Source organism: Saimiri boliviensis, chromosome 11 (genome assembly GCF_048565385.1).
Source record: "Saimiri boliviensis isolate mSaiBol1 chromosome 11, mSaiBol1.pri, whole genome shotgun sequence".
Classification (NCBI taxonomy): Eukaryota; Metazoa; Chordata; class Mammalia; order Primates; family Cebidae; genus Saimiri; species Saimiri boliviensis.
In genome coordinates this window covers 98,839,115-98,855,155 of record NC_133459.1, presented here as the reverse complement: position 1 = coordinate 98,855,155, position 16,041 = coordinate 98,839,115, and the positions used below count along the sequence as shown (strand labels likewise).

General features: G+C 46.9%; 2 protein-coding genes, 1 non-coding gene and 1 pseudogene across 4 annotated transcripts in view; all 4 read left to right on the top strand.

The window, feature by feature from the left end:
• LOC104652263 (large ribosomal subunit protein eL37 pseudogene) overlaps positions 1-4,117 on the top strand; it is a 70,382-nt pseudogene extending 66,265 nt beyond the window's left edge. The window contains exon 4 of the transcript XR_745595.3: positions 662-4,117. The product of XR_745595.3 is annotated as a large ribosomal subunit protein eL37 pseudogene (transcript). The remainder of the gene's footprint in view (positions 1-661) is intronic.
• Positions 4,118-4,606: 489 nt separating this feature from the next.
• LOC120360573 (small nucleolar RNA SNORA32) lies at positions 4,607-4,727 on the top strand. The gene has a single exon (XR_005577037.1). It is a non-coding gene; the product is annotated as a small nucleolar RNA SNORA32 (small nucleolar RNA).
• A 914-nt stretch (positions 4,728-5,641) lies between these two features.
• On the top strand, positions 5,642-8,885 carry LOC101045705 (pyruvate kinase PKM-like). The gene is given in 4 exon segments (XM_039460766.2): positions 5,642-6,341; positions 6,344-7,323; positions 7,640-7,797; positions 7,800-8,885. Coding segments are annotated over 4 exon segments (1,593 nt in total). The 5' UTR covers positions 5,642-6,155; the 3' UTR covers positions 8,069-8,885.
• Positions 8,886-14,503: 5,618 nt separating this feature from the next.
• On the top strand, positions 14,504-15,233 carry LOC101027887 (large ribosomal subunit protein eL15-like). Its single transcript, XM_039460767.2, has one exon. It carries the CDS (start codon positions 14,565-14,567, stop codon positions 15,177-15,179), a length of 615 nt encoding a protein of 204 aa, XP_039316701.1. The 5' UTR covers positions 14,504-14,564; the 3' UTR covers positions 15,180-15,233.
• Positions 15,234-16,041: the final 808 nt, after the last annotated feature.

Genomic DNA, 16,041 nt, shown 5'->3' with positions numbered 1-16,041 from the left:
GCTACTCAGGAGGCTGAGGCAGGAGAATTGCCTGAAGCCAGGAGGCGGAGGTTGCAGTGAGCTGAGACCGCGCCATTGCACTCCAGCCTGAGTAACAAGAGCGAAACTCCGTCTCAAAAAAAAAAAAATCTTTTATTTACTTACTTATTTTTTTTAGAGATGGGGCCTCCCTGTGTCGCCTGGGGTAAGGTACAGTGGCTATTCACAGGAGCAGTGATAGCACACTGCAGCCTGGAATCTGGGGCTCAAACAGTCCTCACCCTCAGCTTCACAGTAGCTGAGACTACAGATTCATGCAACGTGCCTGGCAAGGCCTTTTATTCTAAATGCAGTGGCCAGATGGACAAGAGATGTACCAACCACATCTTCCTTTAAGGCAGGACTTGATGCCCAGATGTGAAGCATGTAGTCAGCAAACAGCTCTTTCAGGATCTGCCTCAGACGCAGAGAGCCTCGCTGCTTAAGGACATACCCTTCTTGGAGCAGACCACATCTAGAGACTAAGGGAGCAGGGTTATAAAGCCCCAGTCATTTTAATCGAACAATTCTAATGGACAGTTCTTGTTTCAGAGCTCCCTGCTGGGTGGGCCAAAGCTATTTTGGATCTGCATCACTTATTTCTTCCTCCATCTAATTCAGATTTCTGTTTCTTCTTTCACAGATGTTACACCTTAATAACATCTTGAATCCAAAATTCAATCTCTGCATCTGTGAAAACTCAACCTGTGACAAATGGGAAGCCATTGAAGGATTTTTGAGCAAAGAATTCAAGTGGTCCGATTTAGGTTTTAGATCACTCTAGCTACTGTATAGAGGATGGACTGTGGGAAGTAAAAGTGAAAACAAGACCAGTAGCAGTGGCCCAGGGGAGAGATGGTGGTGATTTGATCTAGGGAGGAGAAAGGGGAAAGTGGATGGATTTGGGATATAATTTGGTTGTAGAAGTGATAACTGGTTTGCTGGGCGCAGTGGCTCATGCCTGTAATCCCAGCACTTTGGGAAGCCAAAGTGGGTGGATCGCAAGGTCACGAGCTCAAGACCAGTCTGGCCAACATGGTAAAACGCCATATCTACTAAAAATACAAAAATTAGCCGGGCATGGTGGCTCGAGCCTGTATTCCCAGCTACTCAGGAGGCTGAGGCGGGAGAATCACTTGAGGTTGCAGTGAGCTGAGATCGCACCACTGCACTCAGCCTGGTAACAGAGCAAGACTCCATCTCAAAAAAAAAGAAAAAGAAAGAAATGACAACTTGTTCATCTCAAGCATTTTGATCAATTACCTTGCAGAAAACAAATTTAGTGTGTTGAAGGAAACCAAAATATTTCTCTCTAAAATACTAGGGATTTTAGTTAAAATTAAAAAGTTAAAACACATGGGCACACTGCCCTTCCTAACTCTGTCTTCATCAACTCAGAAACAGCTCAGAGATAGCGGTGCTAGAGGATCCAGGAGCAGACTTTACTCTTCCCATTAATTTACCTTCCCACATTTTCCTGCCTTTTGGAAGCCTAACATACTCTTCTTTGTTTCATCACTATGTAAGATTCGTGGCTCTGGCTGAGTGCAGTGGCTCACGCCTGTAATCCCAGCACTTTGGGAGGCCGAGGCAGGTGGATTGCTTGAGGCCAGGAGTTCGAAACCAGCCTGGCCAACATGGCATCACCCTATCTCTACTAAAAATACAAAAATTAGCTGGGCATGGTGACACAAGCCTATAATCCCAACTACTCGGGAGGCTGAGGCATGAGAATCTCCTGAACCCAGGTGGTGGAAGTTGCATGAGCCGAGAGCATGCCACTGCACTCAAGCCTGGGTGACAGAACAAGACTCTGTCTCAAAAAAAAAAAAAAAAAAAAAATTCATGGCTCTTTGTTTAAAATAATATTTAAACAAGGTCCCTAAGCCACTGCCTGGAGAGAGAAATACTTTTGAACTGAGACCTCTCCCATTTGGGTACAGCATGTTAATAAACTTGTTTTTCTTTTGTTAATCTGACTGTTGTTTTCAAGTGTCTCAACTAAGAACCTAAAAAGGGTAAAAAAAGAAATGATGTTTGATGTATTCTCCCCAACAGTGTGTTTTCATTTCTTTCATCTACTGTCCAGTAATCATTTCAAAAAAGAAAAGAGCATTAGTTACTGCCTGTATGATGTGGCCCCTGCTTACCTGCTCTCTCCCTCCTGTTTCCTGTTCCAGCCACCTCAGCTTTTTCACTGTTCCTCCAGCGTGGCAAGTTTATTCCTGCCACATGACTCTTTCACATGGTGTTTTCAGATTTTCTCTGTGGCACTCCACACACATTGCTCATCTAAATTCTATTCATCCCTCAGGTAGCAGTTTAAACACTGTGTCCTCACAGGACTTCTTAGCACTGCCTCCTCTCCCAGTGAAGCTAGTTCCTGTAATTATGGGCTCACAGAAATCCCTCGGTTTCTTTCCTTCCTTCCTCTCTCCCCTCCCTCGCTCCTTCCCTCCTTCCTTCCTTCCTTTTTTTTGAGATGGAGTTTCGGAGTTTTGCTTTTGTTGCCCAGGCTGGAGTGCAATGGCACGATCTTGGCTCACTGCAAGCCCCGCCTCCCAGGTTCAAGTGATTTTCCTGCCTCAGCCTCCAGAGTAGCTGGGATTACAGGCATGTGTCACCACGCCTGAATAATTTTGTATTTTTAGTAGAGACAGCATTTCTCCGTGTTGGTCAGGTTGGTCTCAAACTCCCAACCTCAGGTGGCCCACCCGCCTCAGGCTCCAAAAGTGCTGGGATCACAGGCATGGGCCACCACACCTGGCCAAAAAGTTATGTTTATAGGACACTAGCTCAGTACTTTATAGTTCATCCTGTGGAATGTTATGCAATATCTGAAAACAATGTGATAGATTTATAACAATACGCATAATACAATACTTCTTGGATAAAAATATAATTTTATACAAATTTGTGTTTTTGTACAAATGGTATCTTTGTATTTTTATACAATTGGTATTGTATCATGATAGAGTATGAATGTAGATCTTCTGGACGGATGAACAAGACACTGTCAATGGTGGTTGCTTCTAAACTCTGGAGTAAGGGATTGGCTGATAGAAGAAAGAATTTACAGCCGGGCGCGGTGGCTCACGCCTGTAATCCCAGCACTTTGGGAGGCTGAGGCGGGTGGATCACGAGGTCAAGAGATCGAGACCATCCTGGTCAACAAGGTGAAACCCCGTCTCTACTGAAAAATACAAAAAGTTAGCTGGGCATGGTGGCGCGTGCCTGTAATCCCAGCTACTCAGGAGGCTGAGGCAGGAGAATTGCCTGAACCCAGGAGGCGGAGGTTGCGGTGAGCTGAGATGGCGCCATTGCTCTCCAGCCTGGGTAACAAGAGCGAAACTCCGTCTCAAAAAAAAAAAAAAAAAAAAAAGAAAAGAAAAAAGAACTTACTTTTCTATTTATACTTTCCTGGATTGATTGATTGATTTGTTTACTATGTGAATATACTGTGTTTAACTTTTTAAACACTTCTGGGATCCCTTTGAAGTTAAAAAAAAAATTAATACTAACATTAAAACAAAAGTTATGTTTGTGCACAATTGATTTTCTGAAATAAATAGAGCTCTTAATTATATGTCTACACATGGAGCATGAGTTTATTTGTTATGAAATTCATATCCAGCTCTCTGGTCTTGGCCACAGAAGCGAGATGACGAAGGCAACGTCATCGTTTGGAAAGCATCGCAGTAAGACACACACGTTGAGCCGCCGCTGTAGCTCTAAGGCCTACCACCTTCAAAAGTCGACCTGTGGCAAATGTGGCTACCTGCAAGCACAAGAGAAAGTATAACTGGAGTGCCAAGGCTAAAAGACGAAACACCACCAGGACTGGTCGAATGAAGCACCTAAAAATTGTATATCGCAGATTCAGGCATGGATTCTGTGAAGGAACGACACCTAAATCCAAGAGGGCAGCTGCTGCAGCTCCCAGTTCATCTTAAGAATTTCAACGATTAGTCATGCAATAAATGTTCTGGTTTTAAAAAATACAAATAAATAAAATAATTAATATCCAGAAGAAGTTTATTATATTTGAAAAGAATTTGAAAGTCAGATTTTTTTTTTTTTTTTGAGACGGAGTTTCGCTCTTGTTACCCAGGCTGGAGTGCAATGGCGCGATCTCGGCTCACTGCAACCTCCGCCTCCTGGGTTCAGGCAATTCTCCTGCCTCAGCCTCCTGAGTAGCTGGGATTACAGGCACGCGCCACCATGCCCAGCTAATTTTTTTGTATTTTTAGTAGAGACGGGGTTTCACCATGTTGACCAGGATGGTCTCGATCTCTTGACCTTGTGATCCACCCGCCTCGGCCTCCCAAAGTGCTGGGATTACAGGCTTGAGCCACTGCGCCCGGCCCTGAAAGTCAGATTTTTATTTCATTCTATACAAATTCCCAAGATGGAATAATTTTGGGGAATAACCAAATATAAATTAAACATTACGCCAAGCACGGTGGCTTATGCCTGGAATCCCAGCACTTTGGTGGGCTGAGGCGTGCTGATCACCTGAAGTCAGGAGTTCGAGACCAGCCTGACCAACATGGAGAAACCCCGTCTCTACTAAAAATACAAAATTAGCTGGGCATTACCAAGGCTTTTAGAATGTTTTTTCTCGTTTGCTGTGGACACGACCATAAAAAAATTTCCCAGTAGTTTTTCTATCTGCTACTATGCTAGCGATCAGCCTATTGGGAATATTTGATTAACTGTAATAGAAATGCAATACAAATATAATGTGAGCCACATGTGAATTTTCTTTTTTTTTCTAATAGCTGTTTCATCAGTAATCAACGAGATTTTAAAATTGTCTTTTGGGCATTGTAGCCGAGATCTCTTGAATTGTGTAAATGTGCTTTGCCTTTGTCTTGCAACCCTCGTGCATTATAACCCTTGTGGGTTGCAGTTTGTGTGTAGCAGTTAACTCAGGCTGGTTCTAGGACTCATTCATGTTCACTCACTGTACAATCATCTCTGGAAATGTAAAATTTACTTTTATATTATTTTTCTTTTTCTTTTTTGAGACAGAGTTTCACTCTTGTTACTCAGGCTGGAGTAAAATGGCATGATCTCTGCTCACCGCAACCTCCGCCTCCTGGGTTCAGTCAATTCTCCTGCCTCAGCCTCCCGAGTAGCTGGGATTACAGGCACGCGCCACCATGCCCAGCTAATTTTTGTATTTAGTAGAGACGGGGTTTCACCATGTTGACCAGGATGGTCTCGATCTCTTGACCTCATGATCCACCCGCTTCAGCCTCCCAAAGTGCTGGGATTATAGGCGTGAGCCACTGCACCCGGTCTTACTTTTATATTATTGTTATGTAGGGCTGACAGGACAAGTAGATTAAAATAAGCATCAGTTTCATTAAAAAGGGCTAACCTGGCCGGGCGCGGTGGCTCACGCCTGTAATCCCAGCACTTTGGGAGGCCAAGGCGGGTGGATCATGAGGTCAAGAGATCGAGACCATCCTGGTCAACATGGTGAAACCCCGTCTCTACTAAAGGTGCAAAAAATTAGCTGGGCATGGTGGCGCGTGCCTGTAATTCCACCTACTCGGGAGGCTGAGGCAGGAGAATTGCCTGAACCCAGGAGGCGGAGGTTGCGGTGAGCCGAGATCGCGCCATTGCACTCCAGCCTGGGTAACAAGAGCGAAACTCCGTCTCAAAAAAAAAAAAAAAAAAAAAAAAAAAAAAAAAAAAAGGGCTAACCTGAAGATAAATCTTTTTACTCCAAGTCTTATTTTTTTTACTTTTTTTTTTTTAACCTTTCTGCAAGTCTGACACTCCAACTCTTTAGAGACTCTAAAGTGACTTTGATGGACAGTGGAAGAAATCACGACGTGGAATTCCTTGAATAAAAATTTATTGACTTAAAAAAAAAAAAAAGCCGGGTGTGGTGGCTCACACCTGTAATCCTAACACTTTGGGAGGCCTAGGTGGGTGGGTCGCCTGAAGTCAGGAGTTTAAGACCAGCCTGGTCATCATGGTGAAACCCCATCTTTTAAAATTAAAAAAAAAAAAAAAAAAAATTATTGACTTAAAAAAAAAATTGGCACAGCAGCTGCGCATCCCGGGGCTACAGACCTCCTCACGTTTGCAGCGTAGCCTCAGTCCATCAGTACCCGAGGACCATGTCGAAGCCCCATAGTGAAGCCAGGACTGCCTTCATTCAGACCCAGCAGCTACATACAGCCATGGCTGACGCATTCCTGGAGCACATGTGCCGCCTGAACATTGACTCACCACCCGTCACAGCCTGGAACACTGGCATCATCTGTATCATTGGTCTCACTTCCCAATCGGTGGAGACATTGAAGGAGAGATGATTAAGTCTGGAATGAATGTGGCTCATCTGAACTTCTCTCATGGAACTCATGAGTACCACATGGAGACCATCAAGAATGTGTGCGCAGCCACAGAAAGCTTTGCTTCTGACCCCATTCTCTACCGGCCCGTTGCTGTGGCTCTGGACACTAAAGGACCCGAGATCCAAACTGGCCTCATCAAGGGCGGCAGCACCGAAGAGGTAGAGCTGAAGAAGGGAGCCACTCTCAAAATCACACTGGATAACACCTACATGGAAAAGTGTGATGAGAACATCCTATGGCTGGACTACAAGAACATCTGCAAGGTGGTGGAAGTGGGCAGCAAGATCTACGTGGATAATGGGCTTATTTCTCTCCAGGTGAAGCAGAAAGGTGCTGACTTCCTGGTGACAGAGGTGGAAAATGGTGGCTCCTTGGGCAGCAAGAAGGGCATGAACCTTCCCGGGGCTGCTGTGGATTTGCCTGCTGTGTCAGAGAAGGACATCCAGGGCCTGAAGTTTGGGGTTGAGCAGGATGCCAATATGGTGTTTGCGTCATTCCTCTGCAAGGCAGCTGATGTCCGTGAAGTGAGGAAGGTCCTGGGAGAGAAGGGGAAGAACAGCAAGATAATAAGCAAAATCGAGACTCATGAGGGGGTTTGGAGGTTTGATGAAATCCTGGAGGCCAATGATGGGATCATGGTGGCTCGTGGTGATCTAGGCATTGAAATTCCTGCAGAGAAGGTCTTCCTTGCTCAGAAGATGATGATTGGGCTGTGCACCCGAGCTGGGAAGCCTGTCATCTGTGCCACTCAGATGCTGGAGAGCATGATCAAGAAGCCCCTCCCCAACCGGGCTGAGGGCAGTGATGTGGCCAGCGCAGTCCTGGATGGAGTTGACTTTATCATGCTGTCTGGAGAGACAGCCAAAGGGGACTATCCTCTGGAGGCCATGCGCATGCAGCACCTGATTACCTGTGAGGCAGAGGCCGCCATCTACCACTTGCAATTATTATTATTATTTTTTTTAAGACGGAGTTTCGCTCTTGTTACCCAGGCTGGAGAGCAATGGCGCCATCTCGGCTCACCGCAACCTCCGCCTCCTGGGTTCAGGCAATTCTCCTGCCTCAACCTCCTGAGTAGCTGGGATTACAGGCACACGCCACCATGCCCAGCTAATGTTTTGTATTTTTAGTATTTTAGACGGGGTTTCACCATGTTGACCAGGATGGTCTCGATCTCTTGACCTCGTGATCCGCCTGCCTCGGCCTCCCAAAGTGCTGGGATTACAGGCTTGAGCCACCGCGCCCGGCTACCACTTGCAATTATTTGAGGAACTCCGCCCTCTGGCGCCCATTGCCAGTGACCCCACAGAAGCCACCGCCGTGGGTGCCATGGAGGCCTCCTTCAAGTGCTGCAGTGGGGCCATAATCGTCCTCACCAAGTCTGGTAGGTATGCTCACCAGCTGGCCAGTACCACCCACATGCCCCCATCATTGCTGTGACATGGAATCCCCAGACAACCCGTCAGGCCCACCTGTACCGCGGCATCTTCCCTGGGCTGTGTAAGGACCCGGTCCAGGAGGCCTGGGCGGAGGACGTGGACCTCCGGGTGAACTTGGCCATGAAGGTTGCCAAGGCCCGAGGCTTCTTCAAGAAGGGAGATGTGGTCATTGTGCTGACCGGGTGGTGCGCTGGCTCTGGCTTCACCAACACCATGCGTGCTGTTCCTGTGCCGTGATGGACCCCAGAGCCCCTCCTCCAGTCCCTATCCCACCCTCTTCCCCCAACCCATTCATTAGGCCAGCAATGCTTGTAGAGCTCACTGTGGGCTGTAATGTGGCACTAGTGGGCTGGGACACCAGAGAAGAAGATAAGCGCCTGGCTGAAACATGGCTGTGTTTACAGACTGCTCTGGTGGGACCGCCCAGAGCCTGGCTGCCCATCATGTGGCCCCACCCAATCAAGGGAAGAAGGAGGAATGCCGGACTGGAGTCCCCAGGAGCCAGATGGCAAGAGGGTGACAGCTTCCTTTCCTGTGTGTACTCTGTTCAGTTCCTTCAGAAAATGGATGCCCAGAGGACTCCCAACGCTGGTCTGGGGGCAGGAAACAGCCGGCGAGAGTTAGGGGCCTTAGCGCACAGGGCAGTTGTTCCATTTAAGCCGACTCCGGCCCTGGCCCTTACTTGCCTCCCCAACCCCCTGCCTCCCCAGTTCCCACCTGTCCCCGCCCTCCACTCAGCTGTCCTGCAGCAAACACTCCCCCTTCCATTTTCCCCCACTACTGCAGCACCTCAGGGCCTGTTGCTATAGAGCCTGCCTGTATGTCAATAAACAACAGCTGAAGCACCAAAAGAAAACAAAAAAAAAAAACTAGGCGGGCATGTGGTGGGCACCTGTAGTCCCAGCTACTCCGGAGGCTGAGGCAGGAGAATCACTTGAACCCAGGAAGCCGAGGTTGCAGTAAGCCAAGATCACACCACTGCACTCCAGTTCTTGGCAACAGAGCAAGACTCCATCTCAAAAATAAATAAATAAACATTACCTGTTCACAGTTTTATTTTTTCCTTTGTCTTTCTTTTTTGCAGTGAAGTCTTGCTATGTCGCTCAGGCTGGCTCAAACTCCTGGGCTCAAGCAATCCTCTTACCTCAGCTGGGATTGCAGGTGAGCACCACTCCGCCTGGCCCAAATAATTTAAAAAGAAAATTATACAAAATGCCATCACAATTTTATAGCAAAATATGACCTTTGATTTAGAATATGATTATATTTTAATTGTATGTATGATACAAATTATATCCAAAGATAACAATACCTAGAACACAAGAGACTCTTAAGATGGGCCTGAGCAGCATAACTCCAAACTATATAAAAAATAAATTTGTGGCCGGGCGCGGTGGCTCACGCCTGTAATCCCAGCACTTTGGGAGGCCGAGGCGGGTGGATCACGAGGTCAAGAGATCGAGACCATCCTGGTCAACATGGTGAAACCCCGTCTCTACTAAAAATACAAAAAATTAGCTGGGCATGGTGGTGTGTGCCTGTAATCCCAGCTACTCAGGAGGCTGAGGCAGGAGAAATTGCCTGAACCCAGGAGGCGGAGGTTGCGGTGAGCCGAGATCGCGCCATTGCACTCCAGCCTGGGTAACAAGAGCGAAACTCCGTCTCAAAAAAATATATAATAAATAAATTAAAAATAAATTTGTGGCGACCGGGCACAGTGGCTCAAGCCTGTAATCCCAGTGCTTAGAGAGGCCGAGGCAGACAGATCACGAGGTTAGGAGACCAAGATCATCCTGGCTAACACAGTGAAACCCTGTCTCTACTAAAAATATGAAAAATTAGCCAGGTGTGGTGGCGGGGGCCTGTAGTCCCAGCTACTCAGGAGGCTGAGGCAGGAGAGTCGCTTGAAGCTCGGAGGCGGAGGTTGCAGTGAGCCAAGACCACACCATTGCACTCTAGACTAGGTGACAGAGTGAGACAGACTCAGTCTTTTTTTTTTGAAGCGGAGTTTTGCTCTTGTTACCCAGGCTGGAGTGCAATGGCGTGGTCTGGACTCACCACAATCTCCGCCTCCTGGGTTCAGGCAATTCTCCTGCCTCAGCCTCCTGAGTAGCTGGGATTACAGGCACGCGCCACCATGCCCAGCTAATTTTTTGTATTTTTAGTAGAGACGGGGTTTCACCATGTTGACCAGGATGGTCTCGATCTCTTGACCTCATGATCCACCCGCCTCGGCCTCCCAAAGTGCTGGGATTACAGGCTTGAGCCACCGCGCCCGGCGGAATTTCTTGCTAGGTAGAAAGGGAAGGTAGAAGCAAGCCGGTGGAGATGTATTTTTACAAAGCATTGGATCTTTCTACACTTCTCAGGTCACACCATGTAAAGAGTAGCCTCTTTTAATACCTAGAATCCTCCTTATTTAGGTCAAATCAAGGTTTCTGGGTACTCTATAGTGGTCAGGCTGGGTAAAGGATTAAGGAGGGAAGGAGAGGGACTTTTCACATCTTATCTGTTGTATTTTTAAATTTTGTATTAAGAACATGTGTCATTTGTTGATAAAGTAAGTTGTTATTTTAAAGAATTAAGGCTGAGTAGTGAAATTTAAGATTTAATTCTTTGCTCAGCATAGCCTCCAGTATTTATTTCATACCCAACATGTTCATTTGCTTTGTGATTTTGTACTGTGGAGTTTTAGTTTAGGAAACTCGCCCTGCCAGTGACACCCCCCACTGAAGTTATCTAATCTAATCTAAACAGATCAATTTATGTGTGACATCTCGTTTTCTTCCCTAAGCTCTGTTTCCCACCAGCAAACAAAACATCTTGTTAAAACAGAGACTGTCCACTTCAAGCTTCAGATCAGAATTTACAGTCAGATTCCAGGCCTGCTATTTACTAGCTACGTGACCTTCTGCAGGGCATGTTACCGCTCTGGGATTGGGTTTCCTCATGTGGGGCTGTAGAATCTGCACTCAATTTACTTGATAGAGGTCAAAGGATGTACTTCAGCTTCTGGCTCTGCCACTTTGTTGCTGTGTGACTTGGACACTCTGCCTGGCCTGTAAGCTTCCGTTTCTATAAAATGGGAACAATACTTCCTTCCAGGGAGGTTTTGAAAGTGGAATGAGGGATCTAAGATTCCTGGGGTCTAGGCCACATGAGTGCTTAAACCATGTTGGTGTCTTCTCCTTTCTCTTCACCTGCTTCTTTCTGGGTTGTTTTTGTTTGCTTTTGCTTTATAAAATAAGAATGGTGACCTACCTATTATGCAGATCTCCTGCCTCTCACACTGCTTTATACACTGTGAGGCAGAAAGCAGAATGTATGGTTGTTTTGGCACCAGGAGGACAAAGGGCCTCAGGCTCTGAATTTCTCTGACCTCTCTAAATTGTGTTTGAATTCCAGAGAAGAGCTCTGTTTTTCTAGGTAGAAATTAGGCAAGCTTTTCCTGGAGCTCACCCCAGGCAGCACGGTGAGGCTGAGGACTGAGGGCTTCCCTTCCACAAGACCTCCCGGTTCACAAAGCCACCTGGGGAGCCATGGGTAGGTATTGTTCTTCAGAGACACCTGGAGGCTGGCTCACTCCCTCAGGAGGAGGGAAGCTGCTGAGGCCTTTGAAACACTGTATTGAAAACTCACGCCTACACAGAAGCCAAAACTGACCAGGATGATAAGCTAATAGTAATAATGAACTACTCCTGTTCTTTTTGTGCTCTAAGACAGGTCAGAATGCCCTTAGCCCAGTACTTTGATTTTTTTTTTTTTTTGAGACGGAGTTTCGCTCTTGTTACCCAGGCTGGAGTGCAATGGCGCTATCTCGGCTCACCGCAACCTTCGCCTCCTGAGTTCAGGCAATTCTCCTGCCTCAGCCTCCTGGGTAGCTGGGATTACAGGCACGCGCCACCATGCCCAGCTAATTTTTTGTATTTTTAGTAGAGACGGGGTTTCACCATGTTGACCGGGATGGTCTCGATCTCTTGACCTTGTGATCCACCCGCCTCGGCCTCCCAAAGTGCTGGGATTACAGGCTTGAGCCACCACGCCCGGCCGATTTTTTTTTTTTTTCTTTTTTTTTTGAGACGAAGTCTATCTCTGTCACCCACCACACCTGTAATCCCAGCACTTTGGGAGGCCAAGGTGGACTTGAGGTCAGAAGGTCGAGACTAGACTGACCAATATGACCTAAACCCGTCTCTCCTAAAAATACAAAAATTAGCCGGGCATAGTAGTGTGTGCCTGTAGTCCCAGCTGTTCCGGAGGCTGAGGCAGGAGAATCGCTTGAACCTGGGAGGTGGAGGCTGCAGTGATCTGAGATCACCCCATGGCACTCCGGCCTGGACGACAAAGAGAGACTCATTCTCAAAAAATGAAAAAAGAAACTGTGAAAAGGGTAAGGAGAAAGTGGGATTCAGTAACCTACAAACTATTTTAGGCAGGACACTTTTCAAAATGCTGTTGGCAGCACTGGAAGTTGAACTGAGTGTGGTTTCCAGCTCAGGGCATCTGGCCACCTTGGTAAATACTGCTGATCGACTCTCTCCGGCTCAGAGACACCGAAACACAGGAGACATGACAAATTACTAGCATCTTTTGCTTTTTAATTTTTATTCCTTTTTAAATTTAATTTGATTTTTTGTGGAGAACAAGGTCTTGCTGTATTGCCCAGCCTAATCTGGAACTCCTGGGCTCCAGCTGTTCTCCTGCCTCTGCCTACCTGAGTGCTGGGGTTACAGGTGTGGGCCACTGCCCTCGACCTTGTTTTTATTCTGTATGCTTATGACAATGGCTGGAAATAGGAGTTTCTCTTACACACAGTAGCAGGGCCACATTTTCTCTCCTCTTTCCTTTCTAAAGGACAGTGTCAATGACATGTCCAGGACAGGTCAGAGAATGTTACATCAGAGATACTGCTGCTATATTTACCCCCTACTTGCTTTTCAAGCAAAGCAATTTACGTGATAAAAAGCAGCAGAGACAAACTATCCTGGGTATCTTCAGAGAAGAAAAACATTGAATTTTAAAGCTCTACATTTTACTTTGCAGTCAATTTTTCGGTGGGGGTGCTAAACGTCCTTTTTCTCTTTGTTTTTACCTTTTTAAATTCTCTGAGAGAGTTAAAGAGATGTATCGGCCGAGCAGCAGTGGCTCAAGCCTTTAATCCCAGCACTGTAGGAGGCTGAGGCGGGTGGGTCACCCGAGGTCAGGCGTTTGAGACCGGCCTGGCCAACATGGTGAAACCCCATCTCCACCAAAAATACAAAAATTAGCCGGGCATGGTGGCTTATGCCTGTAATCCTATCTACTTGGGAGGCTGAGGCAGGAGGATTGCTTGAATCAGGGAGGCAGATGTTTCAGTGAGCCAAGATCTTGCCACTGGACTCCAGCCTGGGTGACACAGCAAGACTCCATCTCAAAAAAAAAAAAAAAGAGAAATGCATTACGTCAGCCTAGGCCCAGACCTGCAGTTGCCACTGTGGCCTTCACGAGGAATGAAAGACTCAACAGGCAGGAGAATGACTGACAAGGAAAGTCGTCACTGGATTTACTTTGGTCTGCGAGTTTCAATGTAGGTCTCCGTAGCACCCCATTTCCTAGCCCCTCTGCACCAATTATTTTTATTCCCCAGGCCTCAGTTTTCTGCTTGTGGGTAAAATAGGAATGAGCAGTTCTATTTCACCTGGAGGGCTATTGTTAAAGAGAATAAATGTGATGAATGTAAATAAGGCTATGGTGGTGGGATAATTGAGCTCTAATTAAATTCACTAGTTACTTTTATCTATTTATTTATTTTGAGATGGAGTCTCACTCTGCCACCCCAGGCTGGAGTGCAGTGGCGCAATCTCGGCTCACCACAACCTCTGCCTCTGAGGTTCAAGTGATTCTCCTGCCTTAGTCTCCTGAGTAGCTGGGTTTATAGGCGCCTGCCACCATGCCCTGCTAATTGTTCTATTTTTAGTAGAGACGAGGTTTCACCATGTTGGCCAGGCTGCTCTTGAACTCCTGACTTCAGGTGATCCACCTGCCTCAGGCTCCCAAAGTGCTGGGATTACAGGTGTGACCCACCAGCCCAGCCTCAGTAGCTACTTAAGTACATGCTAAATGCTGGCAGAGGGTACTATCCACAGTAAGACATTGCACCTGCCCTTAAGGGTTTTACAATCTGATAATTGGGAAGAGACAAATTTATAAAGAATTGTAACCCCTAGGCCAGAGATGGTGGCTCACACCTGTAATCCCAGCACTTTGGGAGGCCGAGGCGGGTGGATCACGAGGTCGAGAGATCGAGACCATCCTGGTCAACATGGTGAAACCCCGTCTCTACTAAAAATACAAAAAATTAGCTGGGCATGGTGGCACGTGCCTGTAATCCCAGCTACTCAGGAGGCTGAGGCAGGAGAATTGCTTGAACCCAGGAGGCGGAGGTTGCGGTGAACCGAGATCACACCATTGCACTCCAGCCTGGGTAACAAGAGCGAAACTCCGTCTCAAAACAAACAAACAAACAAAAAAAACTGTAATCCCAGCCAGGAAATGAGAAGAATCCCAAATTTTAGATAGAGAATGCTGAGAGAATTAGGAGGGTGTTAAGGGCAGCTTTAAAGGAGAGAGTTGTATTTGAGATGGGAGGGGACAGGGACAAGAGGACATTCCAGATAGAAAAAAGAAAGGTGTAGGAGAGCAAAGGTTCGAGCTCTTTCCTTTCCGTCTGGCGGTAGCCATCAGGTAAGCCAAGATGGGTGCATACAAGTACATCCAGGAGCTATGGAGAAAGAAGCAGTCTGATGTCATGCGCTTTCTTCTGAGGGTCCGCTGCTGGCAGCACCGCCAGCTCTCTGCTCTCCACGGGGCTCCCCGCCCCACCCGGCCTGATAAAGCGCGCCGACTGGGCTACAGGGCCAAGCAAGGTTACGTTATATATAGGATTCGTGTTCGCCGTGGTGGCCGAAAACGCCCAGTTCCTAAAGGTGAAACTTACGGCAAGCCTGCCCATCATGGTGTTAACCAGCTGAAGTTTGCTCGAAGCCTTCAGTCTGTTGCAGAGGAGCGAGCTGGATGCCACTGTGGGGCTCTAAGAGTCCTGAATTCTTACTGGGTTGGTGAAGATTCCACATACAAATTTTTTGAGGTTATTCTCATTGATCCATTCCATAAAGCTATCAGAAGAAATCCTGACACCCAGAGGATCACCAAACCAGTCCACAAGCACAGGGAGATGCGTGGGCTGACATCTGCAGGCCGAAAGAGCCGCGGCCTTGGAAAGGGCCGTAAGTTCCACCACACTATTGGTGGTTCTCGCCGGGCAGCTTGGAGAAGGCGCAATACTCTCCAGCTTCACCATTACCGCTAATATAAGTAAAGTTTGTCAAATTCATACCTAATAAACAATTTAGGACAGTCAAAAAAAAAAAAAATAAGAAGAGCAAAGGTTCAGCATGTGCTAAGGGAACAAGGACTGCAGCAATCTGACACTTGACAGGGAACAACGGGTGACAAGTCGGGCTCCCATCTGGAGAGGTTAAGAAGTCTGTACTTAATGTCACAGATAATGGAGTGGCTGATACTCTTGTTGAGAAATGACAATGATTAAAGTAGTGCTTTAGGGCAATTCACACGGCAGCTGCCCTGGTGGTGGGGACAGACTGGAGGGATAAAAGGTCTCGGTGCCTCGGTGAGGTATAGTGATAGCAGAACATAAATAAAGTCCTCCTTGACCAGTTAGTCACCCCCAATGACCCTCTGCATCAAATGCTGCTCAAGGCAGAACTTCCCACCTAGCACTTACATAGTCACTATTTATACTTAACCAATTATGTGTTTAGCTGGTTTTCTTTCTTTTCCAAGCCTGACTTGTGACTCCCCTAATATTAGAGGGTTAGCTTCCTGAGAACTGGGCCTTTATTAGCTCTTTTCCCTCTTCCTCCCTTTGTTACAGAGGCTCAGATTCCCTCAACCCTGTGTCCAGCCTCTTAGTGGACCTCACTCAGGGGGAACAAACTGACACTCAACTTCTGGGTGGGCCCAGCCTACATTTTCCTTCCACTTTGGTTTCAGGTATTTTTGACAACATCTAAAACACCCAGCTAATTCAGAGGGTGAAAAAAAGGGAGTAATTGGCAGGCAGGTGGGGATGAAGAGATGTGGTTGTGTCATAGTGAAAAACAGATCTGAGTTACGGTCCTTTAAAAAAAATTTATACCTCCAGGGGCGGT

Coding starts and splice junctions, on each gene's coding strand:
- LOC101027887 (XM_039460767.2), top strand. CDS start 14,565: ATGGGTGCATACAAGTACATCCAGGAGCTATGGAGAAAGAAGCAGTCT.